Raw genomic sequence first — 27,457 nt, 5'->3', positions numbered from 1 at the left:
CTTAATTGGAAAAAATGAATTGGGTACTTAAAATTTTTTTTAAAACACAGCAATGAAGTTACTGTGAATCTCCCCTCGTCGCCACATTCCGGCGCCTGTTAGGGTACACAGGAGAATTCAGAATGTTCAATTCACCTAACAGCACGTCTTTCAGGCATTCTAGAACGAGAGGTAATAGTCTGAGGATAAGACTGAGGAAGGAGCAGTGCTCCATAAGCTATTGTTTGAAACAAACCTGTTGGACTTGAATCTGGTGTTGTAAGACTTCTTGCTGTGCTCACCCCAGTCCAACGCCGGCATCTCCACATCATAGGATTAGATGGGCAGCATGGTAGCACAGTGTTTAGCACAGTTGCTTCATATCTTCACAGTTCCAGGTTCGATTCTAGCTTGGGTCACTGGCTGTGTGGAGTTTGCATGTTCCACCCATGTCTTCATAGGTTTTGTACGGGAGCTCCGGTTTCCTCCATCAGTCCAAATATGTGCAGGTCAGGTGGATTGGCCATTATAAAAGTGGATTGGCCATGATAAATTGCCCTTAGTGTCCAAAAAGGTGAGGTGGGTTTACTGGGTTACGGGGATGGGGTGGAGGCCTGGGCGGGGGTGAGGTGCTCTTTCCAGGTGCTGGTGCAGACTCGATGGGCTGACTGCCCACCTTCTGCACTGTAAATTCTATGATTCCACCGGGTGCTTCGGTTTCCTCCCACAAGCCCACAAAGACGTGCTGTTAGATCATTTGAACATTCTGAATTCTCCCTCTGTGTGCCCGAACAGGCGCCAAAATGTGGAGCGAAGGGGCTTTTCAGAGTAACTTCATTGCAGTGTTAATGTAAGCCTACTTGTGACAATAAAAATTATTTTTGAAAAGAGGTAACAAATTCTAAAGAGTTGAGATGAAACTGCTTCTCAACGGGCTGTGAATCTGTGGAATTCACTATTCCAGAGTGCGGTGGAGCTGGGACACTGAGTAAATTTAGGGAGGAGGAATTAGACAGATTTTTAATCGGGTTGAAGGGTTATGGAGAACTCTCAGGACGGTGGAATTAAAGCCAGGATGAGATCAGCCATGATAGAATGGCAGAGCAGACTCGATGGGCCAAATGGCCTAACTCTGCTCCTATATCTTTATGACCTTCTGAAAGGGGGGGACATTGATTTGCTCCCAGATGTTGCCCAGAGGAGGAAGTTTTAGTCAGAAACTCATTGTCCAACGTCCACATTGTGACATCACAAAGGAGATCGTCCTCTAAATCAGCCAATAGGAATAAATTCGCTCCGCAGTGACGTCACTGTTTTAGAGCGCCCACGCCGACGCGCGGACACACGTACCCCGCCCCCGCCCTCTCTTCCCCCTCCCCCAGCACATACTCGAGACCGTTTCCAGGCAACCGGCTGACAGTTCCGGCCATCGGTGATCTCTCCCTCCCCAACATCTGATACGGGACTGCGCATGTCTAACGGAAGGGGAAGCTGCGCATTTACCGAGGAGCTGACGTCCGCTGGCCTTACTGCTGAGGTGTTGACCAATAGGAAGATTGGAGGACCGGAAGAACTCTGCCGCACCGCCAATCAGAGTTCCCCCATTGTCTCAATGCGGAAGCTGGACATGGAAGTTTGTGCCGAGCAAAGCTGTTGTTCCCGCAACCCTGAATGAGCTTGAGCTGCACACTGACTGAAACATCCTCCTGTCTCCAACATCTGTGAGTAAAACACGTTCTTTTCTCCTTCAAGACAGTGTCACCTTCAATTGGTGACTTGCAGCAACTGAAGGGAAAGGAAGTGAATTCAGGGAGGGTGCAGACCCTGGAAAGCTTGGCCCAGCTCTCTCTCTCTCCTTCTCTCTCTTAAAGACATTGACATCCTTTGCTCCCTCAGCTTGACACATTTATTTGTCTGGCTAAAATTATGGTCTCTTTCCTAATGTTCACATTTAAAGGGCTGGTTTCCACAGGAGACGGCTGACATTAAAGGGAACGTAAACAGGACAAATCAAACCCAATCAATTACTTCCCTGTCGGAATACTCGCCACCATCAGCAAAGTGATGGACGGAGTCATTAACAGCGCATCAAGTGGTACTTACTCAGCAAAACCTGCTCACGGACGCTCAGTTTGGGTCCAACCAGGGTTACTCAGCTCCTGATCTCATTACAGCCTTGGTTCAAACATGGACAAAAGAGCTGAATGCCAGAGGTGAGGTGAGAGTGACTGCCCTTGACATCAAGGCAGCATTTGACCGACTATGGCATCAAGGAGCCCCAGCTAAACTGGAGTGAATGGGAATCGGGGGAAACTCTCTGCTGGTTGGAGCCATACCTGGCACAAAGGAAGATGGTTGTGGTGGTTGGATGTCAATCATCTCAGCCCCAGGAGTTCCTCAGGGCACACTCCTGGGCCCAATCATCTTTAGCTGCTTCATCAATTACCTCTCTTTCATCACAAGGCTATAAGTGGGGATGTTTGTGGATGACTGCACAATGTTCAGCACCATTCATGACTCCTCAGATAATGAAGTAGTCCATGTCCAAATGTAGCATGTCCTGCACAGTATCCAGATTTTGGCTGTTAACTGGCAAGTTACATTTGTGCTACACAAGTGCCAGGCAATGACCATCTCCGACAAAGGAGGATCTAACCACCGCCCCTTGACATTCAGTGGCATTAGCATTGCTGAATCCTCCACAACCAAGATCCTGAGAGTTACCATTGATCAGAAACTGAACTGGACGAGCCATATTAATACGGTGACCACCAGGGCAGACCAAAGACTACAGTGAGTAACGGACCTCCTGACCCCCAAAGCCTGTCCACCATATACAAAGCATTAGTCAGGCATGTAATAGCATAATCACCACTTGCCTGGTTGAGTGCAGCTCCAACAACACTCACGATGCTGCTCTACACCATCCAGAACAATGCAGCCTACTTGACAGCTCCCCATTCCACGAATATTCAAACACTCCACCACCGATGAACAGTGGCAGCCGTGTCTACCATCTACAAGATGCACTGGAGTAAGTCACCAAGGTTCCTCCGACAGCACCTTCCAAACCCACAACCACTACTATCTAGAAGGACAAGAGCAGCAGATAACTGGAAACCCCACCACCTTGAGGTTCACCTCCAAGTCACTCACCAGATGGACTTGGAAATATATCACCCTTCCTTCATTGTTGCTGGGGCGATATCCTGGAACTCCTTCCCTGACAGCACAGGGGATGTACCTACAACTCAAGGACTGCAGCGGTTCAAGAAGGCAACTCATCACCTCCTTCTGAAGGGGATGGGCAATAAATGCTGGCTGAACTAGCGACTCTCTCATCCCCTAAATTAATTTTTTTAATGTTATATCGGACAGAGATATATCTAGTGTTATATGGTATGTATTAGATGTATTTCATGACAGAACCACTAGTTTTGTAATATACTTCTCTACCTACATTATATATTTCCAGTCATACAGTCATTGCAACGCTGACAGAATCCATTTGGGAACTCCAGTCAATGCTGACTCTCTGTACAGTAATCCAGTCAGTCCCATTCCCACTCAATATCCCTGTTCCCCTGAAAGCTTATTTTCTTCATATTTTATTTTGAATTATTGATCATCTCGACTTCCACAACCCTTGTGGGCAGTGAGTTCCCTGTCATGTCCACTCCATGACTAAATAAAATTCTTCCTCAGATTTCCCCATCTCTAATCAGTAAATGTCCTTATATGGAGATTCTCTCCTCTTGTACAGGTTTTAGTGAGTTTAGATTTGTTGATCAGCACCTTCAGGAAAATTGGGAGGGAAAGTAAGTGAATACAGTCTGTATATTACACACATTTTTCATCCAGTAATATAGACATATATCTGTCTGGCAGCCTGCATGAAGATTTTCAGGTCTCTGTGTCCAGGGCAGGACGCCGTAAGTTTGGATCTATCAGTTCAGCCTGAATCAGCACCTTCAGGCGAATTGGGAGGGTGAATATTAGATACAGCAGAGTGAGAATGGAGGGCGAGTGTGTGGGATAGAGATTTAAGCATTTCAGGGAAAGAGAGAGAGGAAAGAATGTTCAATAGAAACTAGAATTGTCTGTTCTGAATTTCTATCCTGTATTAACAATGATTACTATTGTAAAATCTGTTTGCAGGAAGTTCAAACGAGAGGAGTTCGAGGCCTCTATCTCAAACTAAATATAACGTCAAGAACTGAGTCACTCAATTCTTGGGAACCAAAGATCATCGGCCTTTGAATCTAGAAGGAGAAAAGTTTGTCTATTCTGTCTGCTTCAAGAGATTTTAAACATCAGTGTGTCTGGAAAAGCACTGAGACACACACACATCTGTGTGAGACTGTTCAAGAGCACTGACTGTGGAAAGAGCTTAAACCAGTGACACAGCCTGAAAAAATACTGCACCATTCACAGCAGAGAGAGACTGTACACGTGTTCTGTATGTGGACAATCGTCCAACATGGTGAGATGCAAGATCACCCGGACCATGGAGAAACCATGGAAATGTGAGGATTGTGGGAAGGGTTTCACATACCCGCACGAGCTGGAAAGGCATCAACGCAGTCACACTGGAGAGAGGCCGTTCACCTGCTCTCGGTGTGAAAAGGGATTCACTGACATTGGCGGCCTGCGGAGACACGACCGAGTTCACACTGGGGAGAGGCCGTTTGCCTGCTCTGACTGTGGAAAGGAATTCACTCGGTTATCCATCCTGCAGAGACACCAGCGAGTTCACACTGGGGAGAGGCCATTTATCTGCACTGTGTGTGATAAAGGATTCACTCAGTTATCCACCCTGAAGAGACACCAGCGATCTCATACTGGGGAGAGGCCGTTCATCTGCACAGTGTGTGGGAAGGGATTCACTCAGTTACCCAACCTGCAGAGACACCAGACAGTTCACACCAGGGAGAGGCCATTCATCTGCACTGTGTGTGATAAAGGATTTACTCAGTTATTTTCCCTGAAGAGACACCAGAGCGCTCACACCGGGGAGAGGCCATTCATCTGCTCTGTGTGTGATAAGGGATTCACTCAGTTATCCAACCTGCAGACACACCAGCGTCTTCACACCGGGGAGAAGCCATTCATCTGCTCTGTGTGTGATAAGGGATTTGCTCAATTATCCGGCCTGCGTAGCCACAGTGTCACTCACACCAATGAGAGACCCTTTAAATGCTCTGACTGCAGGAGGGTTTCAAAAGTTCTCAGCTACTGATGTCCCACCAGCGCATTCACTCTGAGGAGAGACCGTTCAGCTGCTCTCACTGCACAAGGAGCTTTAGAACCTCATCCAACCTGATCAAACACGAGCGAGGTCACACCTAACAATGAAGCAGAATACCCGGAGGCCTAGTTCATCATGGCCGGGGGCTTTAACCAGGCCAACCTCGAGTGTACTGCCTCCACCACCACATCTCCTGACCCAACAGGGGCCCCAAAATCCTTGACCACTGCTACACAAACATCAAGGGGGCCTCTCAATCCATCCCCCAAGCGCACTTTGGAAAATTGGACCACAAGATGGAGCTCCTTCTCCTGGCATACAAGCAGAAACTTAACGGGAGAATCCGGTTAAGAAGGTCGTGCAATGCTGGTCCGCTGTAAAGGAAGAGCTCCTACGCGACTGCTTGGAGTCAGTGGACTGGTCCATATTCAAGAACTCAGCAGCCAACCGAAACGAGTTTGCCAGCACCATCACAGACTTCATCAGCAAGTGTGTAGAAGATTGTGTGTCAAAGAAAGTAATATCTATGTTACCCAACCAGAAACCATGGTTTAATCGGGAGATTCCCTCCGTACTGAAGGCCACGTCTGAGGCATTCAAGACCAGCGACCCTGACCTATACAGGAAATCTAGGTACGACCACCACAAAGCCAACAGGGATGTCAAGAAACAATACCAGACTAAGCTAGAGTCACAGACTAATGACATGGACTCTCGTCGGTTGTGGCAAGGCTTCAACAACATAATGAGCTGCAAAGCCGAGAAGAATCTTTGGCAACAGGGCACCCCTCCCTGACAAATTCAATGCATTCTATGTTCACTTCAACAGGAAACCAACAAACCTTTGTCAACTGCCCCAGCAACCTTGGACACACAAACCTGTGACATACCAACCGCACAGCCTCCAAAGTCAGATCGGCCTTCTTGAAAGTGAACCCTTGGTAAGCGGCAGGTCCTGACGGGATCCCTGGTCGTGCACCCAGATACTGTGCGGACCAACTGGCGGATATGTTTCCGGACATCCTCAACCTCTCCCTACTCCGTTCCGAGATTCCCACCTGCTTCAAGAAGACCACCATCCATACCGGTGCCAAAGGAGAACCAGGCAACGTGCCTCAACGACTACCATCCGGTGGCCTTGGCATCGATCATTATGATGAGCTTCGAGAGGTTGGCCATGAGACACATCAACTCCGGACTCCCAGAATGCCTTGATCCACTGCAATTCGCATACCGCCATGGTCCTACCTGTCCACTGCAGACGCCACCGCCATCTCCCTGGCCCTACACTCATTCCTGGAGCATCTCGACAACAAGGACTCCTATGTCAGACTCCAATTCATTAACAAAAGGGAAAATGCTGGAAATTCTCAGCAAGTCAGGCAGCATCTGGAGGGAGAGAAAAGAGCTAACGTTTTGAGTCCGATGACTCTTTGTCAGAGCATCTGAGAGTTACGAATATGTGACATGATTTTGGGAAACTGGTGTGAGTGTGCAGTTGTGATTTGATACATGTGAAAAATGACAAGCCTAAATTCATGGTGACATGGACTGAAGCTAATCTTGCTAATTAGTGAACATTAAATTAAATTCTATGTCTGGCTGTGGATTTATTTTGAATTTGATTGTTACACTTCTCCTGTTTTTATTCCTGTTGTGATTACGCTCTGGGTAAGGATGGTTGACAGGTGACAGGATGGGAAATTGTGGTTTGGGTCTTCACTGACCAAATGTTTTATTGATCCGAAAGGTGTAAAAGGGACCAAACTCCAGCAGAAATCGAGCAGAGCTGAGAACAGACGACTTGTTGTGTGGGAACAGGGAGATAAACAGCTCCCAGAGGACAGAGAAAACAAGAATGCCTGGAATCCTAGACAACACCTGGGTGTCAAGGCCACCATGTTTTCACTGCTTGTCATGGGAATGCTGACTCCCTGACGAAGCGTGGGGAAGACAATTGTTTGAGAGTTTGACGTGGCTTGGGCGGGTACAATGGTTCAATGACAGGCTTTGTAATTGGTCTGTTCAAATGTTAGTTCGGCAATGATTGGGTTAAATCAGTCTCCATAGCCTTTGTGATGTAATAAAGTATAAGAAGGGATTCCCTGAGCACAGAGATTTGTTGAGGTTTTACACATTCCACTGACTGGGACCATGGCATCTGGGGCAGAGCAGGGAGCATTTACCTGGAGATGGTGCTTCTACCCAGAGTGTAATGGGAATGCTGCTGCACTTTGATATTACTGCTCAGACATTAGCCTGTGTCAGCTCTTATTTATACTGAATAACATCTAACCACTGTCACCAATAAGGGTTATCACTGTGAATCATTTCAGAGTTTGGGAAAAGGGGAAAATGGGCTAATTGCCTCCCTAAAATTTAGAGTTTCCAGTTAAGCGTAAAATTAGCATGGCCAATCCACCTATCTTCACATCTTTGGGTTGTGGGGGTGAGACCCACGCAGACACGGGGAGAATGTGCAGCTCCACACGGACAGTGACCGGGGGCCGGGATAGACCCCAGGTTCTCAGTGCCACAGGCAGCAGTGCTAACCACTGCACCACCGTGCCGCCCCTGAACCCCATTTCTAACATCGCTGTGTCAAAAATAAAATCTCATCTCCCCCTCTAGCTCCTTTGCCAATTACCTTGGAGGGACGCACTTTCTGTTGAAGAGCCTGTCAACCCCTCTCACCCACTTTCCCTAAAGTACATCTATCTATTCATAAAAAGTCCAGAAAAATCAAATATTTTATAATAAACGTTTATTAATCAAACATACAAGGTGAGAAAGACAAAATGACTTGAGGATCAAAGACAACCAGAGTAAAGGATGTTCACAATGCTCAGGATCCAAATGGTTTCTCTTTGGTTCCTGTGTACCCTGTTCCTGTGACTCCCTGCTTTGGACACGGGCACTGAACCCTGTGGGCACGGCACCATCAGCCCCAATAACACCACGCCCACCCCCCTCAGGCCCTGATTGGTGGAGGCCCCTTTCCCAGTCCGTCCTCCAGCACCTTCCTGTCTCTGTTAGTGAGGTGCCCATGGCAGGGTGATGGGAGGATACATTAGGGTTACAATCAATAGGGAGTGTGCGGGGGAACAGTGATTTATAGTTTGAGAAGGAAAAGGATGTTCTCTGATGACTGGAATTATCAGTTCTGGATTTCTGCCCTTTACTTTCAGCGATGTCCTTTGTAATCTCCTTTCCCAGGCGATGAGTAGAGGTTTTTGCAGACAGGAAACACAAACCAAACATCCCTATTCTGAGATGTGTCCTTTTAGATTGGACACTAGACATGGGACTTGATTCTTAGGCTATAGACTTACTCCGGTGTCTGTTTAACACTTGTTTATTAGTTCTACATCTAAATAAGTTACAGAGTGGGCATGTTACTCCTCGGCGCCATTTCAACCCTCCCTTGAGAGTCTAACACATGTTAATAAATCAGCATCCACGTCATACAGTAGCATGTGCCATCTGTTAACCCGTTATACTACATCTCTCCCCACCCCCTCCCAAATTAGTGTCCAGGTGTTCTGTAGCCGTCTAAAATACGTGTCAACAGTTTTACGAATGTACACAAAGTCTGCAGTGACGCCTGCACACCGGCCTTTGAGAACATTGATGCAGTCGGTCCAGTAACAGACAAGAAAGGAGCTGACTTGAAGCTTTTGCTTCATTTCGTGAAGACCTGATGCAGCTCGGTACCAGAGAAAATGGTGTTTCCACAACCCGCACTGCTGGCCTCTGCGGGTGGGGCAAGGACAGGAACTGCTCAGCAGGGAGGGTCATCATTACCTCTCCCTCCAGTGAACCCCCTCCTCCAGAACAAGGACAGGGACTGCTCAGCAGGGAGGGTCATCATTACCTCTCCCTCCAGTGAACCTCCTCCTCCAGGACAAGGACAGGGACCGCTCAGCAGTGAGGGTCATCATTACCTCTCCCTCCAGTGAACCTCCTCCTCCAGGACAAGGACAAGGACTGCTCAACAGGGAGGGTCATCATCACCTCTCCCTCCAGTGAACCTCCTCCTTCGATATGACCAAAATGTTTTTTACATCAACATCTTCAACGCTACCACCATGTTCTTTGATGTGTCCTTCTATATTGGACTATCGGCTCCGACACAAACTAGAGACATCTTTTCATATCTGCTTAAAAATAGTTTATTAGTACAACATCTGAACAGGTTACAGAGCAGGCATGCTGCTCAGAGACAGGATTCCAATCTCTCTGAGTCTAACACACGAACTGGCTGATGCCACGGGGACATCATCATCCGTTTCATACATTAGCACATCCCAGCTGTTAATCCTTTATGTTTGGGGCAGCACGATGGCACAGGGACGGCACAATGGCACAGGGGTGGCACGATGGCACAGGGGCGGCTCGGTGGCACGATGGCACAGGGACAGCACAATGGCACAGGGACGGCTCGATGGCACAGGGATGGCTCGGTGTCACAGGGACGGCACGATGGCACAGGGACGGCACAATGGCACAGGGGTAGCACGATGGCACAGGGGCGGCTCGGTGGCACAGGCGGCACGATGGCACAGGGACAGCACAATGGCAAAGGGACGGCTCAGTGGCACAGGGACGGCACAATGGCACAGGGACAGCTCGGTGGCTCAGGGACAGCTCGGTGGCACAGGGACGGCTCGGTGGCACAGGGACGGCTCGGTGGCTCAGGGACAGCTCGGTGGCACAGGGACGGCTCGGTGGCACAGGGACGGCTCGGTGGCACAGGGACAGCTCAGTGGCACAGGGACAGCTCGGTGGCAGAGGGACAGCTCGGTGGCACAGGGACGGCTCAGTGGCACAGGGACGGCTCGGTAGCACAGGGACAGCTCAGTGGCACAGGGACAGCTCGGTGGCAGAGGGACAGCTCGGTGGCTCAGGGACAGCTCGGTGGCTCAGGGATGGCTCGGTGGCACAGGGATGGGACGATGGCACAGGGACGGCTCAGTGGCTCAGGGACAGCACGGTGGTACAGGGACGGCTTGGTGGCACAGGGATGGCACAATGGCACAGGGATGGGACGATGGCACAGGGACGACTCAGGGGCACAGGGATGGCTCGGTGGCACAGGGACGGCAGGATGGCACAGGGACGGCTCAGTGGCACAGGGATGGCACAGGGACTGCTCGGTGGCACAGGGATGGCTCTGGCCCAGGGATGGCTCGGTGGCACAGTGGTTCACACTCCTGCCTCACAGCGCCAGGGACCCGGGTTAAATTCCGGTCACAGGTGACTGTGTGGAGTTTGCACTTTCTACCCATATCTGCGTGGGTTTCCTCCGGGTGCTCCGGGTTCCTCACACAGACTAAAGATGTGCAGGTTAGGTGCTAAATTGTCCCTTAGTGTCCAAGAGAGAATCAAGTGAGGTTAGGTGAGGTTACTGGGTTACAGGGATAAGGGTCGGGGCGTGGGCCTAGGTGGGGTACTCTTTCCAAGGATCGGTGCAGACTCAATGGGTCAAATGGCCTCCATCTGCACTGTACAGGTTCTATGATTCTATGTTACAATTCAATCGTGGATGTGATTAACAGCAGCAATAACAACAGACTCCAACTCCTTTAATCACTTGTGAACACACTGGTGCCTCAGCAGGTTGGACACCTGAGTGAATCCCTTCGCACACTCAGAGCAGGAGAACGGTCTCTCCCCTGTGTGAACCCGCTGGTGAGTCAGCAGTTGGGAAGACTGAGCGAATCCTTTCCCACAGTCAGAGCAGGTGAACGGCCTCTCCCCAGTGTGAACTCGCCGGTGCTTCTGCAGGGCGGATGAATCAGTGAATCCCTTTCCACATTCGGAGCAGATGAATGGCCTCTCCCCGGTGTGAACCCGCTGGTGTATCAGCAGTTGGGATGACTGACTAAAACCCTTCCCACACTGAGAACAGGTGAATGGCCTCCCCCCAGAGTGAACCCGTTGGTGTATCAACAGGTAGGATGGATCAGTGAATCCCTTCTCACAGACAGAGCAAGTGAATGGTCTCTCCCCAGAGTGAACTCGCTGGTGTGTCTGCAATTGGGATAACCGACTGAATCCCTTGCCACACTCCGAGCAGGTGAATGGCCTTTCACCAGTGTGAACTCGCTGATGTGTTACAAGGTGGGATAACTGACTGAATTCCTGCCGACACTCAGAGCAGATGAATGGCCTCTCCCCAGTGTGGACCCGCTGGTGTATTTGCAGGCTGGATAACTGAGTAAAACCTTTCCTACACAGAGAGCAGGTGAACGGCCTCTCCCCAGTGTGAATTCGCTGGTGTCGCAGCAGAGAGGATGAACGAGTGAATGTCTTCCCACATTCAGAGCAGTTGAATAGCCTTTCCCTAGTGTGAACTCGCTGGTGTGACAGCAGGTTGGATGAATCGCTGAATCCCTTCCAACACTCAGAGCAGGTGAACGGCCTCTCCCCAGTGTGACTGCGTCGATGGGTTTCAAGTGCAGATGGGGACTGGAATCCTTTCCCACAGTCACCACATTTCCACGGTTTCTTCATGGTGCAAGTGTCCTTGTTTCCATCGAAGATCGATGATGAGTTGAAGACTCTTCGACTCACAGAACACGTCTACAGTCTCTCCCCGCTGTGAATGGTGTGATTTTTTTTAGGCAGTGTAACTGGTTAAAGCTCTTTCCACAGTCAGTGCTCTGGAACACTCTCACTAGGGTGTGTGTGTCTCGGTGCTTTCCCAGTCACACTGATGTTTCAAATCTTTTGAAGCACACAGATCTGGCAAATATTTCTCCTTCGAGATTCAAATGCCGATGATGTTCAGGTCCAAAGAAATCAAGTGACTCAGTCAGTTTGAGATTTCAGTCTGCAATTCCTCCTCTTCTAATATCCTGTAAAAGGAGTTTAGAAAAGTCATCACTGTCAGTACAGGATTGAAATTCTGAACAGTCAGTTTTAGATTCAATGGAAAATTCTTTGCTCTCTCGTTCCCCAAGGCTGTAAATCTCCACCCCACACACTCTTCCTCCATTCTCACTCTGCTGTATCTAATATTCACCGTCCCAATTCTCCTGAAGGTGCTGATTCCGACTGATTGACAGATTACTGCTTATCCCTTTCTTTCAAAACCTAAAAATCTACTGTTAGCGGGAATGAATCCAAAAGAATCACTCAGCATTCGGGTCTGCTCCAAACATTTAATGATTACGCCGGCGGGGAGTAAGCCACTGGGGACACAGTATCAGAACATTCACTCTGCCCACCTCGCCTGGACATGAGCCAATCATATAGATTCTAGATTATGTATCAATCCAATGAAATTAGTTACTCAACATGATGGGGCTGCATGATCAGCTCATGGAAAGGCAGAGGCCTCTAAATGATGTTTTCTACAACCCTCATCAGCTGTCCTTGGGCCTTCACAATACGTCACAAGCTTGAGACTTCCTTATCCTGACTTCGTTAGCTGGTTCCATTGTTCAGAGACAGCTGCCTGGGGGCGGCCGGTAAGCGGAGTTCTGCTGAATAAACTATCCACTGTGTGTCTACATGACCTGATCCTCTGCAGGAATGTGGCAGCTAGGATTTATATCTTTTTAGTGTAATAGCAAATAATATAAATTTAATATAAATATGACATAAGGTGCCTCTGCTTTGAGAACTCACTTCATCATCTACAGATAAGTATATTTACTAATTAGAGTTAACAGGAGAATCAAAGGAAGACTTTATTTAGATATTGAGTGGTTGTGACCTGGAATTTGTTTTATACAAGGGTGGCGGCAGTGGAGTGGATTTATGACTTTAATATGAAATTGGTATTTTAAGGAAATAAACTTGCAATGGATTGGGGCTATCAGGGGGAATGGAACTGACTGGGTTGTCCGACAGAGAGTCGGCATGGACTGTAGTTGCTGAACACACTCGTTCTGTGCCATCGTGACTGGAACTATATAACACAGCCACAGTACATATTACACTGGAAATAATAATAAATGTACTTTATTACCGAGCCATAAATAATCTATCTAATCTGTACCATATAACAACACTAGACATCCTATATTAATTTACTGTCCCCTTAAATGTCAGCTATCTCCTGGGGAAACCAGCCGATTTATTGTGAACATTTGGAAAGAGACGATCCTTTTAGCCAGACAAACAAATGTGTCGAGCTGAGGGAACAAAGGATGTCAATGTCTTTAAGAGAGAGAGAGACCTGGACCAAGCTTTGCAGAGTCTGCACCCTCCTTGGATTCACTTCCTTTCCCTTCAGTTGCTGCAAGTGACCAATTGAAGGTGAGAATGAGAAAATAAATGGATAGGGGAAGAAAAGAAAGTGTTTTACTCACAGCTGTTGGAGACAGGAGGAGGTTTCCGTCTGTGTGAAGTTCAATCAAGCAGTCACACAAAGCCCGAGGTCTAATTGGCTGGAGGACCACAGTCCTTCTGGTCCTCCAAGTCGTCCCATTGGTCAACACTCAGCAGGAAGGTAAGGGGATGGGATCTCGTGCATATGCGCAATCTCCCCTTCCTTGCGCATGCGCAATTGCGGGCCGGGGGAGAGGAAGATCACCGAGCGGTTTCTCACTCTGGCTCTATCCGTCAGCCGATTGCCGAGAAACCGTCGAGGAGGTGCAGGGGGCGGGTCTTCCGTGTCCGCGAGTCGTGCCTGCGCGATGGAACCCGGGACGTCACCACGTACAGAGTGATTTGTATTGGTTGATTCAGGGAGGGCTGCATTGTGACCTCATAAAACGGACAGTGAGTTTCACCCAGACTGAAACTTCCTCCTGTCTCCAACATCTGTGAGTAAAACACTTTCTTTTCTCCCCCTTTCCATTTCTTTTCTCATTCTGACCTTCAATTGGTCACTTGCAGCAACTGAAGGGAAAGGAAGTGAATCCAGGGAGGGTGCAGACTCTGCAAAGCTTGGCCCAGGTCTCTCTCTCTTTAAAGACATTGACATCCTTTGCTCCCACACGGACACATTTGTTGGTCTTGACCCTCTCTGAAGCTGAAATACAACAACCATAAACCATCCATGAGCCCTGCCCCTGGCCAGCCTGTAATATATCAGGGGCCGGTTCAGCTCAGTTGGCTGGACAGCTGTTTGGTGATGCAGAGCAAGGCCAGCAGCGTGGGTTTAATTCCCAGCTGAGGTTATTCATGAAGATCCCACCTTCTCAACCTTGTCCCTCACCTGAGGTGTGGTGATCCTCATGTTAAATCACCACCAGTCAGCTCTACCCCTCAAAAGGGGAAAATAGCCAATGGTCTTCTGGAACTTTACCTTTAATAACAGTTGAATCCACTCGATATAATCCTCGCCCAATCTGAAGCATCGCACTGTATGCACCAGATGATTTGACTCGAGCAAAAGCTTTCTCTGCATCGAAGGAGATCACCAGCCCATCCAATGCATATTTCTGAAAAGCCAAGTCACATTCAGCAACCTTCCAACATTGTTACTGTAAAACCTTCCCCTTATAAACCCAGTCTGGTCCTCCCACATGATTGTCAGAAGGATGTCCTCCAGCCTTCTCGCCAGAACTTTAGACAGCAGTTTCAAATCAACATTCAAAAGAGAGATTAGCCAATAACAATCAAATCGATATTAGCCTCATGAAGAGTCAGTGGCAGCATCCCCGAGTCTAAAGAGTGACAATATAGGCCCTCAACGGGTCTAACAAACCCTCAAACCCCAGATTAAACTCACACCTACAGCCATCCGGTCCTGGTGCTTTACCCGGCTACAGCTCCTTCATGGGCTTTGACACCTCTTCCACAGAAAGGGGAGCATTAAAGGCCACAATCGATGTTCACTACGGTGCAAGAGGACACCAGGTGTAGGATCATCCTTGATATTAAAAAAGTTGTCGATTCTTGTATGACATTAATGTGGGGCTGAAAAGAAGATTAAATCTCCGCCCCTCGGGTGCAAAGTTCTCCAAACATCCACAAGCCGAATTAGGGATACCTTAAAAGGGATATTTTTATTAATAAGGATTGCCACACCCTTGCTACTTGATGAAAAGGAGGCAAAAAAAACCTGCCTCACCCAATCCCGCCTCAATTTAAAGTATTCTTCATCATCCAGAAGAGTTTCCTGCAATAAAGCTATGTCAACTCTCTCCTAAAGAACGGAGAGGATCTTTTTCCTTCTGATAGGATGATGGATGCCCGTACATTCCCTGTGAAAATTTAAAGATTAATGGCCGCCATTAGTTAGGTACTTGCAGGTACCTAAACCTACTTCCTCTTGGGAGCTCTACCCTCTCCTTCGTTCCTCTATACTGGCAAACCCTTCTTCCAGGTACAGATCCCTCACCTTAACCAACCCCACTTCTCTCCACTTCCTGTACATGCCATCTATCCTCCCCAGCTGAAAACCGTGGTTTTTGCACAATGGCATTAACACCGACATCCCCATTATCCTAAAGTGCCTCCTCAGCTGGTTCCAGATCTTCACCATGGACTACACGACAGGGCTCTCCGAGTGTTTCCTTGGCACCATTGGCTGTGCCGCCGTCACCATAGTCCTCAAGCTGGACCCCCGACAGGATTCTTCCTCCATCCTCATCCATCCTACCCCTTCTCCTTCCCACCACAGCCTCACCTTCTCCACATTCACGCCCAGTAATAATGTAGCAGGTTTGGCAATGCCAACCCTCCCTTCTTGCCTCTGTCTCTGCAACAGGGTCCTCTTAACCCTTGTCACCTTCCCTGCCCATATAAAGTCTGAAATAATCATATCCAGTTTTCGAAAGAAGGCCTTCGGTACAAAGTTCAGGAGTGTCTGGAATATGAACCTCGGCAGAATGTTCATGTTCATCACTTGGACCTTCCCTGCCAAAGTCAAGTGCAGCGTGTGCCACCTCTTCAGATCTTCCCTAACCTCCTCCACCAGTTTTGTTCAATTTGATTTATGTAGCACCGCCCTTTCCCTCACTACCTGAATCCCCAGGTATCTGAATCTGTCTCTGGCCAGCTTAAATGGCATGCCCCCTAGATTGCCTCACTGACCCAACTCGTTCACCAGGAACACTTTGCTTTTCCCTAAATTTAACTTGTATCCCGAGAATGCCCCAAACTTCCCCAACAGGCCCATGATCCTCTCCGTGCTCTCCAGTGGGTCCGAAACATACAATAATAGGTCATCAAAACCAAAACCTCCCGGCTCACCATAAAAAAGTCAATTCATGAATACACCCTATAGCGACACCCGATGCTCCCTACGTCCACTCGGAATCCCTTGCCACTCAGCTGATCCCATAAGATCCATTGCCAGAGGCTCTATGGCCAGCGCAAATAGAAGTGGTGACAGCGGGCACCCCTGCCTTGTTCCCCTGTGTAGTTCAAAATTATGTGAACCCATATAATTGGTCCGCACACTCGCCCTCGGTGCCACATATAACAGGCACCCATAACACAAACCTTGGCCCAAACCCGAACCTTCCCAGAACCTCCAACAGGAATTGCCACTCCATCCGGTCGAATGCCTTCTCATCCATGGACACCTGGAGCAATGCCTCATTAAACTCCGGTAAGAGCTGTGGTGCCAGGACTGTCGCAAACCCCTTATAAAATTCCACTGGGTAGCCATCGGGCCCTGGGGCCTTCCCCGACTTCATAACCCTTCGGCTATCCAATATCTCCCCCAACTCCACGGGCTCCTCTAGCGCCTCCAACATCTCTTCTCTTCCTCCAACTGTGGAAACTCCAGTTAATCTAAAAACCATCCCATGTGCCCCTCTTCACCCCTGGGTCCGCCCTGTACAGCTCCTTACAATAATCCCTGAACGCCTCCTTTATCTTCTCCGGCTCCGACACCACATCCCCTGCCCCAGTCCATATCTTCAATATTTCCCTGGACGCAGCCTGCCTCCGTAACTGATACTCGAACATTTGACTCGCCTTCTCCCTGTATTCATACTGCATCCCCCTGACCACATGCAGCTTCCTACCGCCCTCCTTGTTGACACCCTATGAAATTGCCTCTGTAATTTATTCCTCCTCCCCAATCCCTCCGTGTTGGGCGCCCTGGGGTATTTCTTTTCTACCTCGACTACCTTGTTTGTTAGCCGTTCATATTCCTCCTTCCTTTCCCTATCTGCATGTGCCTTGAATGAGATAATCTCCTCGCGGGCCACCGCTTTTAGCACTTCCCAAAAAGTGGCCACCAACACCTCACTGTTTTTGGTTCAATTCTACATCATCTTTAATTACAGCCTGAACTTTGTCACAAAACCCTCCATCTGCCAACAACCCCGAATCGAGCCTCCACCCCGGCCTCTGCTCCCGTCCCAATCTAAGCTGAATCTCCAGCCAGTGAGGCGCAGATTACTGTCCCCGTTAACTCTGCCCCCTCCACCCCAACCAAAACCTCCCGGCTCACCATAAAAAAGTCAATTCATGAATACACCCTATAGACATGTGAGAAAAGGAATACTCCCTTCCCCCTGGTTTCTTGAAGCTCCATGGGTCCACCCTTCCCCTCTTTTCCATAAACCTGCCCTGCTCCTTTGCCAGTCGTATCCTACCCATTGATCTATCTACCCTCGGCTCTCGGACACAATTAAAATCTCCTTCCATAATCAACTGGTGCATCGCCAAGTCTGGGATTGCTGGTAGCAACCCCCTCATAAAATCTACATCATCCCAATTCAGTGCATACACATTCACCAATACCCTGGTGCCCCTTCTAATACCCCACTCACATCATCCCAATTCAGTGCATACACATTCACCAATACCCTGGTGTCCCTTCTAATACCCCACTCACATCATCCCAGTTTGGTGCATACACATTCACCAATACCCTGGTGCTCCTTCTAATACCCCACTCACATCATCCCAGTTTGGTGCATACACATTCACCAATACCCTGGTGCCCCTTCTAATAACCCACTCACATCATCCCAGTGTGGTGCATACACATTCACCAATACCACTAGCATCCTTTCTAATACCCCACTCAACATCACATATCTCCAACCCGGGTCCCTCGCTTCCTTCACACTCACAAACCCGTTTTCTTACTCATCAAAATTGCCTTCCCCACGACTTTGAATCAGACCCCGAGTGGAAAACCCGACCCACCCATCCCTTCCTCAGAATAACCTGGTCCTTCACGTGGAGGTGCATATCCAGCAAAATGATCACCTCCACTTTTAAACCCCTTCGAGTTTAAAGACCCGAGATCTCTTCACTGGTCCATTATGTCAGCTTGTAGCTGCTGTTGAGTAAAGAGTCAAGAGTTCTGCTTCTTTCCCAAACACCTTTATTTTCTTTGAATACACTCCATACAAAGCTCCATCACCTGAGCAAGTGCCACCTACAACCCCTTGACATGTCAGTGTCGTCATTGGATACTGAACATCAACTTATTATGTAATTGGACGGTGGCCTATTGGTTAGCACAACCGCCTCACGGCGCTGAGGTCCCAGGTTCGATCCCGGCTCTGGGTCACTATCCGTGTGGAGTTTGCACGTTCTCCCCGTGTCTGCGTGGGTTTCGCCCCCACAACCCAAAAATGTGCAGAGTAGGTGGATTGACCACGCTAAATTGCCCCTTAATTGGAAAAAATAATTGGCTAATCTAAATTTATAAAAATAAAATTTATTATGTAATTGGAAGGTCTCTTAACCCATTCCCAGCCCATTGAGCCATCGCACATTCCATGTTATCAGCCGTACCGGGGGCTTACGCCTCCATTTCCCGCACCTGTCTGCCACCCTCACCTTTTAGCTCTACCCCTGTTTCACTCTGTACCTGGCTCATCCACGAAGGCCCTTTTCTCTGGAGGGGGGATGGGACGAGGTCAGGGGCAGAGAAAAGGGCCTTCGTGGATGAGCCAGGTACAGAGTGAAATTAACAGGGATAGAGCTAAAAGGTGAGGATGGCAGACGGGAGCGGGGAATGGAGGCGTAAGCCCCCGGTACGGCTGATAACATGGAATGTGCGATGGCTCAATGGGCTGGGAATGGGTTAAGAGACCTTCCAAATACATGGTAAGTTGATGTTCGGTATCCAATGACGACACTGATATGCCCCTTTGAATGAAGAACTTCTTTCCAACATCTCCCCTGAACGCTCCAGCCCTAATGTTGAGACTTTGCCCCCTCAATTTGAAATCTCCAATAAGTGGAAATGGTTTATCTTTGTCTACCCTGTCTTTCCCTGTTAATACTTTGATCAGATCACCCCTTAACCTTCTAAATTCCAGTGAAAACAAATCTGATTTGATGAATCTGTCCTCGTAATTCAACCCCTGTAACCCAGGTATCCTGTTTGTAAACCTACGTTGCCCTCCCTCCAAGGCCAAAATATCCTTCCTAAGGTGTGGTGCCCAGAACTGCTCACAGTCTCCAAGTGGGGTCTAACCAGGGTTTTGTATCGCTGCAGCATAACCTCTGTGTCTTTACATTCCAATCCTCTCGATATAAATGCTAGCATTCCATTAGCTTTTTGATTATTTTCTGAAATTGTTCCTCGCATTTGAAGGATCGATGCACCTGAACCCCCCCCCAAGTCCCTTTGGACATCCACTGTACCGAACCTCTTTCCATTCAGAAAGTACTTTAGAAAGTCCAAAATGGATAACCTCACATTTGCTTACATTCAATTCCATCTGCCACAATTTTGGCCATTCACCTTGTCTGTCAATATCGCCTTGCCTGTCAATATCGCCTTGCACCAATGTGAGAGAACCCAGTAGAGCACTACTGGAGCTGTGTAGATAGTTAATGATAAATAAAATAAGTTTTGTTTCCTCTACAACTCAGTGTTGGAGTCTTCATTGCCCCTCACTAAATACCCATCACCCCCACTCTCTCCTGCCACTCAACCAATTTCCAAACCAGGTCAGTAATTTGCCCTGAATTCCATGAGCTTCCACCTTAGCTAACATTCTCTTGTGTGGAACTTTATCAAATGCCTTCTGGAAGTCCATATAAATGACATCCATAGACATTCCCCTGTCCAGTAGCTTGGTCACCTCTTTAAAATTTCAATAAGATTAGTAAGGCATAACCTTCCCTTCATGAATCCCTGCTGACTCTCGCTGATCGACTGAAAATTTTCAAGGTGTCAGTTACCCCATCTCCGATTATAGACTCCAGCAATTTCCCCACCACAGATGTTCGGCAAACTGGTCTGTAATTCCCGGGTTTCCCCCTTTCACCTTTCTTAAAAAACAACAAGTGCAATTTTCCAATCCAGAGAGATTGTCCCGAATCTAGGGAACTCTGGATGATTCTAGTTAGAGCATCTACAATCTGCCCCCCGACTGTATCCTTTAACACCCTCGGATGGAAGCCGTCAGGTCCTGGGAATTTGTCACTCTTTAGTTCCATTAGTTTCCTAGTTAGTGATTGTATTGTTATGTTAATTGTATTAAGTCCCTGTCCTCTATCGACTATTCATTTTTTCGGGACTTCTGGCAAGTTATGCCCCTCACCCTGGCACCGGGCAGGCAACATACCCTGTGGGACTCTCGGTCCCGCTTCCAAGGATGTTATCAGTTTCCCTAATTATAGAATCCCCGACAACTACCACTTCCTCCCCCTGCTTGAATGGCGTCCTGTACCAGGGTGCAGTGGTCAGCCAGCTCATCCTTCCTACAGTCACTGCTCTGATACCCTGCCCCTCCAAGTCCGCTCCCTGGGGACTCGGCTGCGAAGCCCTGAGATAAAGTTTTTGTACTCACAGCTGCGAAACTCCGTCCCTCCGTGTCTGCTCCCTGGAGACTAGGTTTGGGGAATAGGTGTATAAGGCTCTGGTCAGACTCCATTTGGAGTATTGTGAGCAGTTTTGGGACCCATATCTAAGGAAGGATGTGCTGACCTTGGAAAGGGTCTAGAGGAGGTTCACAAGAAGGATCCCTGGAATGAAGAGCTCGTCGTATGAGGAACGGTTGAGGACTCTAGATCTGTATTCGTTGGAGTTTAGAAGGATGAGGGGGGGATCTTATTGAAACTGACAGGATACTGCGAGGCCTGGATAGAGTGGATGTGGAGAGGATGTTTCCACTTGTGGGAAAAACTGGAACCAGAGGACACAACCTCAGACTAAAGGAACAATCCTTTAAAACAGAGATGAGGAGGAATTTCTTCAGCCAGAGGGTGGTGAATCTGTGGAACTCTTTGCTGCAGAAGGCTGTGGAGGCCAATTCACTGAGTGTCTTTAAGACAGAGATAGATAGGTTCTTGATCGATATGGGGATCAGGGGTTATGGGGAGAAAGCAGGAGAATGGGGATGAGAAAATATCAGCCATGATTGAATGGCGGAGCAGACTCGATGGGCCAAGTGGCCTAATTCTGCTCCTTTGTCTTATGGTCTTGTGGTATTAGAGCCGAGATATTGGAGAATGAGAGAGGAAAGAATGTTCCAAAGAAACTAGATTTCTCTGTTCTGAATTTCTATCCTGTACTGAGTGTTGACTTTTGTAAACTCCTTTTACAGATATTACAAGAGGAGGAATTACAGACTGAAATCTCAATTGTCACGTCTCGGTCTTACAGAGTCACTCGATACCTTGGGATCTGAATATCATCGGCCTTTGAATCTAGGAGGAGAATTGTTTGCCCATTTTCAACATCAGTGTGACTGGAAAAACACCGAGCCACACACACACACACGCACACACGAGTGAGAGTGTTCCAGAACACTGACTGTGGGAAGAGCTTTAACCAGTTACACAGCCTGAAAACACATCACACTATTCACACCGTGGAGAGATCGTACACGTGTTCTGTGTGTGGACGAAGCTTCAACTGATTGCCCAACATGGAGAGACACGAGGAGATGCAAAACATGAGGAAACCATGGAAATGTGGAGACTGCGGGAAGGCATACAGATTCCCATCTTTGCTGGAGATTCATCGACGCGTTCACACTGGGGAGAGGCCATTCACCTGTCCGCAGTGTGAGAAGGGATTCACTCTGTTGTCCAGTCTGAAGAAACATCTGCGAGTTCACACTGGGGAGAAGCCGTTCACCTGCTCTCAGTGTAGAAAGGGATTCACTCAGGTATCCAGTCTGAAGTCACACCAGCGAGTTCACACTGGGGAGAGGCCGTTTGTCTGCTCTCAGTGTGGGAAAGAATTCCCTCGCTTATCCAGTCTGAAGTCACACCAGCAAGTTCACAGTGGGGAGAAGCTGTTCACCTGCTCTCATTGTGGGAAGGGATTCGCTCAGTTATCCAACCTGCAGACACACCAGCGAGTTCACACTGGGGAGAGACCATTTACCTGCCCTCAGTGTGGGAAGGATTTCAGACATTCATCCGCCCTGCGGACACATAAGCGAGTTCACACTGGAGAGAGGCCGTTCACCTGCCCTCAGTGTGGGAAGGGCTTCCCTCGGTTACCGGATCTGAAGAAACACCAGCGAATTCACACTGGGGAGAGGCCATTTACCTGCTCTCAGTGTGGGAAGAGATTCACTCAGTTATCCCACCTACAGAGTCACCAGCGAGTTCACACTGGGGAGAAGCCATTCACCTGCTCTCAGTGTGGGAAGGATTCAGTGATTCATCCAACCTGCGGACACACCACCGAGTTCACAATGGGGTGAAGGCAATCACGTGCTCTGAGTAGGAGAAGGCAATTAGTGATCCATCCAACCTGCAGACACACCAGCGAGTTCACACTGGGGAGAGAACGTTCTCCTCTCAGTGTGGGAAGGGAATCCATGATTCATTGCACCTGCTGAGACACAAACAAGTTCTCAAGTGATTACAGGGGTTGGATTTTGCTGTTATTGATTCCGCTCTCAATTACATCCAGGACTGCATTTTGTTCATTCTGACAGCTGGTGAATGGGGAGGGTTTCTTTCTGCTGGACTGGTTGTTCTCACGGCTGTCTCCAGAGGGCTGACACTCTGTGAGCATTGTTGTGACTACCTTGTTTAAAATTTCACAGGATCACAGAGTGAAGGGGTGTTTGGAAGTGAGAAGATATTCAGTTTGCCTTTCCATTTGGATGCCCCCCAAATCCTGCCACATTGCCATGAAGATGGGCCCTGGTGGTTACAAGGTTTTTTTGTTTAATTCATCTCGGTGTTTCTCACAGAAGAAAACTATCAGGGTGTGAGGGGACGTTGTCTGAGGTGACTGGGAAACCACATTAAATGGTATGATGGGAGACAGGCAATAGCTAATATTTAAGGAATTATTATATATCTACCGGGGGTCAGTTACCTCAGTTGGCTGGATGGCTGATTCATGATGCAGAGTGACTCCAATAGCCGGGGTTCAACTGTCACACTGGCTGAGGTTATCCATGAAGGATCCACCTTCTCAACATTGCCCCTCGCCTGAGGTACGGTGACCCTCAGGTTAAACCACCAGTTATCTCTCTCTCTCAAAGAGGTGATCAGCCTCTGGTCCTTTGGCAACTTTCATTGCAGATAAATACACCAAATATAGATTCCTTTAGGGAACAAAAATCCACCAGGAAAAGTGATGCAACCGTAGTGAACAAGAAAAGTTAAAGATTCCATTAGATCAAAGGAAGAGGCTCATAAAGTGGCCAAAATAGTAGTAAACCTGAGGATTGGGAACTTGTTTTAGAATTCAGCAAAGGAGGATCAAGAAACTGATAAAGAGAAAATAGAATATGGGAGCAAACTGGCGACAAACATAAAAACCGACTGGAAAAGCTCCTGTAGGAATGTGAAACGGGAAAGATTAGCAAAGACCAATGTGGGTCCATTCCAGGCAGAGACAGGAGAGTTTATAATGGGGAATAAGGAAATGACAGAGAAACTAAACAATGTGTGTCTGTCTTCACGGAGGAAGATACAGAAATTGTCCCAAAAACACTGGAGAAGCAAGGAATTAGTGAGCATGAGGGAATTTAAAAGATTAATATTTGTGAAAAAGTAGAACTGGAGAAATTAATGTGGTTGAAAGTTAGTAAATCCCCAAAAGCTGATGCTCTACATCCCAGAGTGTTGAAAGAGGCGGCTGTAGAGATAGTGGATACATTGGTGATCATCTTTCAAAATTCTATAGATTCTGGAATGGTTCCTGCAGACTGGAAGGTGGTAAATGTAACCCCACTATTTAAGGAGAGAGGGAGAAAATGGGGAACCACAGACCCATTAGTCAGACATCAGTAGGTGGAGTAGGCCACTCGGCCCCTCGAGCCTGTTCCATCTTTCAATATGTTCCCAGCAGATCTGATTGTAATCTCAACTCCACATTCCCGCTGACCCCGCCGATAACCCTTGCTTGGCAAGAATCTATCCAGCTCCGCCTTTAAAATATTCAAAGACTCTGCTTCCACTGCCCTTTGAGGAAGAGTTCCAAAGACTCACGACCCTCTGAGAGAAGAAAAGTTCTCCTTTACCTTAAATAGGAAACAGTAAGAAGTCTGACAACACCAGGTTAAAGCCCAACAGGTTTGTTTTGAATCACGAGCTTTCGGAGCACAGCTCCTTCCTCAGGTGGGGAAAGCTCTTTCTTTTAAAGTGACTCCAATTCCCAGATTCTCCCAAATGATAAACCATCCTTTCCACATCCACCCTGTCAAGGCCCCTCAGGATCTTATACGGTTCAATCAAGTCACTTAAACTCCATCGGACACAAGCCCAGCCTGTCCAATCATTCCTCATAAGACCAGCCTCCAATTCCAGGTATGAGTCCAGTAAACCTTCTCTGAACTGCTTCCAACACATTGACATCATCCCTTAAATGAGAGCAATACTGTACACAGTGCTCCAGATGTGGTCTCACCAATGTCCTGTATAACTGAAGCATAACCTCCCTACTTTTGTATTCAATTCCCCTCACAATAAACAATAACATTCTATTAGCTTTCCTAATTACTTGCTGTACCTGTATACTCGCCTTTTGTGATTCATGCTCTTGGACACCGAGATCCCTCTGAATCACAGAGCTCTGCAACCTTTCACCAGTGAGTTAATTTTTATTATTCTTCCTGCCAAAATGGACAATTTCACATTTTCCCACATTATACTCTGTTCGCACTCACTAACCTATCTATCTTTTCCCATTCACTAACCTATCTATATCACTTTGTAGTCTCCTTCTGTCCCCTTCACAATTTACTTTCCTACCTATCTTTGATCATTGGAATATAGGAGCAGGAGTTGGCCATCTGCCCATCAAGCCTGCTCCACCATTCAATACGATCATGGCTGATCATCCACTTCAATGCTTTTCCCCCACACTATCCCCATATCCCTTTGTGTTATTGGGATTTAGAAATCTATTAGTCTCTGCTTTAAACACACTCAATGACTGAGCTCCCACAGCCCTCTGGGATAGAGAATTCCAAAGATTCACAACCCTCTGAGTAAAGAAATGTCTCCTCCGAGACCCGTCCTAAGTGGCTTCCCCCTTATTTTGAAATTGTGTTCCCTGGTTCCAGACTCTCAAACCAGGGGAATCGTCTCACCTGCACCCACCCTGTCTATTCCATTCAGTATTTTGTAGGTTTCAATGAAATCCCCTCTCATTCTTTAAAACTCGAGAGAATACAGGCCCAGTTTCCCCAATCTCTCTTCATAGGACAGTCCTCCCATCCCCGGAACAAGTCTGGTGAACCTTCATTGCCCTCCCTCTGTGGCAATAAAACCTTTCCTAAGATAAGGGCAGTAAAACGGCACACAGTACTCCAGCTGGGGTCTAACCAAGGTTCTATACTATTGAAGCAAGTCTTCACTACTCCTGTGCTGAAATCCACTTGTGGTAAAGGCCAACATCCCATCAGCCTTCCTAATAACTTTTTTTTTAAAATAATTTTTATTGAAAGAGTTTTTCCATACAAACATTTACCCCTACTATTTTTTAAATTATATACTACACAATCCCTCTAGGCAAATATCCCTCCCTCGCCCGCCCTCTCGCGCGCACCAGTCCTCCCCCCCCCCCCCCCCCAGCAACAACTTAACAAACAAGGCAGCCTACAGTTTCAGACATGAGCAGCGAGCAGACTTGCCCGCGTTACAGTCGTGCATGTCCCCCCACGACCATTGCTGCCCCCCCCTCCCCCCCCTCTCCCCTCCCCCCCTCCCCTCTCCCCTCCCCCCCTCCCCCCCCTCCTCCCCTCTCCCCTCCCCCTCCCCTCTCCCCCCTCCCTCTCCCTCTCCCTCTCTCTCCCCCCTCTCCCCCCTCTCCCCCCTCTCCCCCCTCTCCCCTCCCCCCCTCCCCCCTCCCCCCTCCCCTCTCCCCTCTCCCCTCCCCTCTCCCCTCTCCCCTCCCCCCTCCCCCCTCCCCTCTCCCCCCTCTCCCCTCTCTCCCCCCTCTCCCCTCTCTCCCCTCTCCCCTCCCCCCTCCCCTCTCCTCTCCCCCCTCTCCCCTCTCTCCCCCCTCTCCCCTCTCTCCCCTCTCTCCCCTCTCTCCCCCCTCTCCCCTCTCTCCCCTCTCCCCTCTCCCCTCTCTCTCCCCTCTCCCCTCCCCCCCCCCCCCCCGGGTTGCTGCTGCCACGACCCCGAACGTCTATCTCTGATCTAAAAAGTCAAGGAAAGGTTGCCACCGCCTGGAGAATCCCTGTACCGACCCTCTCAGGGCAAATTTGATCCTTTCTAGCTGAATATAGCTAGCCATATCGTTAATCCAAGTTTCAACGCTTGGAGGCCTCGCGTCCTTCCATTGAATTAATATCCTTCGTCGAGCCACTAGGGACGCAAAGGCCAGTATTCCGGCCTCCCTAGCCTCCTGTACCCCCGGTTCTACCCCGACCCCAAAGATTGCAAGCCCCCATCCTGGTTTGACCCTGGACCCCACCACCTTCGACACCGTCCTTGCCACCCCCTTCCAGAACCCTTCCAGCACCGGACATGCCCAGAACATATGCACATGGTTCGCTGGGCTTCCCAGACATCTGACACACCTGTCCTCACCCCCAAAGAACCGGCTCATCCTTGTCCCCGTCATGTGAGCTCTATGCAGCACCTTAAATTGAATGAGGCTCAGTCTCGCACACGAGGAGGAAGAATTGACCTTCTCCAGTGCATCCGCCCACGTCCCGTCTTCTATCTGCTCTCCCAGCTCCCCTTCCCACTTGGCTTTCAGCTCCTCCCCTGATGCTTCTTCCGCCTCCTGCATTATCTTGTAGATGTCTGATATCTTCCCCCCTCCGACCCAGACCCCCGAGAGCACCCTATCACTCGCCCCCTTACTGGGGAGCAGGGGGAACCCCTCCACCTGCCGTCTAGCAAATGCCTTCACTTGTAAATATCTGAACACGTTTCCCGGGGGGAGCTCAAACTTCTCCTCCAGCCCTC

At 48.6% G+C, this 27,457-nt stretch overlaps 1 protein-coding gene and 1 pseudogene across 2 annotated transcripts; one reads left to right on the top strand and one right to left on the bottom strand.

Moving 5' to 3' along the window:
* LOC119952241 overlaps positions 1-13,858 on the bottom strand; it is an 89,274-nt pseudogene extending 75,416 nt beyond the window's left edge.
* On the top strand, positions 1,569-24,835 carry LOC119952204 (gastrula zinc finger protein XlCGF8.2DB-like). Of its 2 annotated transcripts, XM_038775837.1 has the most exons (3): positions 1,569-1,700; positions 4,138-5,194; positions 22,051-24,835. In XM_038775837.1, exons 2-3 carry the CDS (start codon positions 4,460-4,462, stop codon positions 22,774-22,776), a joined length of 1,461 nt encoding a protein of 486 aa, XP_038631765.1. In that variant the 5' UTR covers positions 1,569-1,700; positions 4,138-4,459; the 3' UTR covers positions 22,777-24,835. The 2 variants fall into 2 exon arrangements, with proteins under 2 accessions (XP_038631765.1, XP_038631764.1); XM_038775836.1 differs by lacking the exons at positions 1,569-1,700; positions 4,138-5,194 and adding an exon at positions 13,867-14,004 and having other exon boundaries at positions 21,664-24,835.
* Positions 24,836-27,457: the final 2,622 nt, after the last annotated feature.

This window comes from Scyliorhinus canicula, chromosome 17 (genome assembly GCF_902713615.1).
Source record: "Scyliorhinus canicula chromosome 17, sScyCan1.1, whole genome shotgun sequence".
Classification (NCBI taxonomy): domain Eukaryota; kingdom Metazoa; phylum Chordata; class Chondrichthyes; order Carcharhiniformes; family Scyliorhinidae; genus Scyliorhinus; species Scyliorhinus canicula.
This window is presented reverse-complemented; position numbering and strand designations above follow the sequence as displayed.

Coding starts and splice junctions, on each gene's coding strand:
- LOC119952204 (XM_038775837.1), top strand. CDS start 4,460: ATGGTGAGATGCAAGATCACCCGGACCATGGAGAAACCATGGAAATGT. Junction 5,195..22,050: donor AATGCTCTGACTGCAGGAGG/GTTTCAAAAGTT, acceptor GACTGCGGGAAG/GCATACAGATTCCCATCTTT.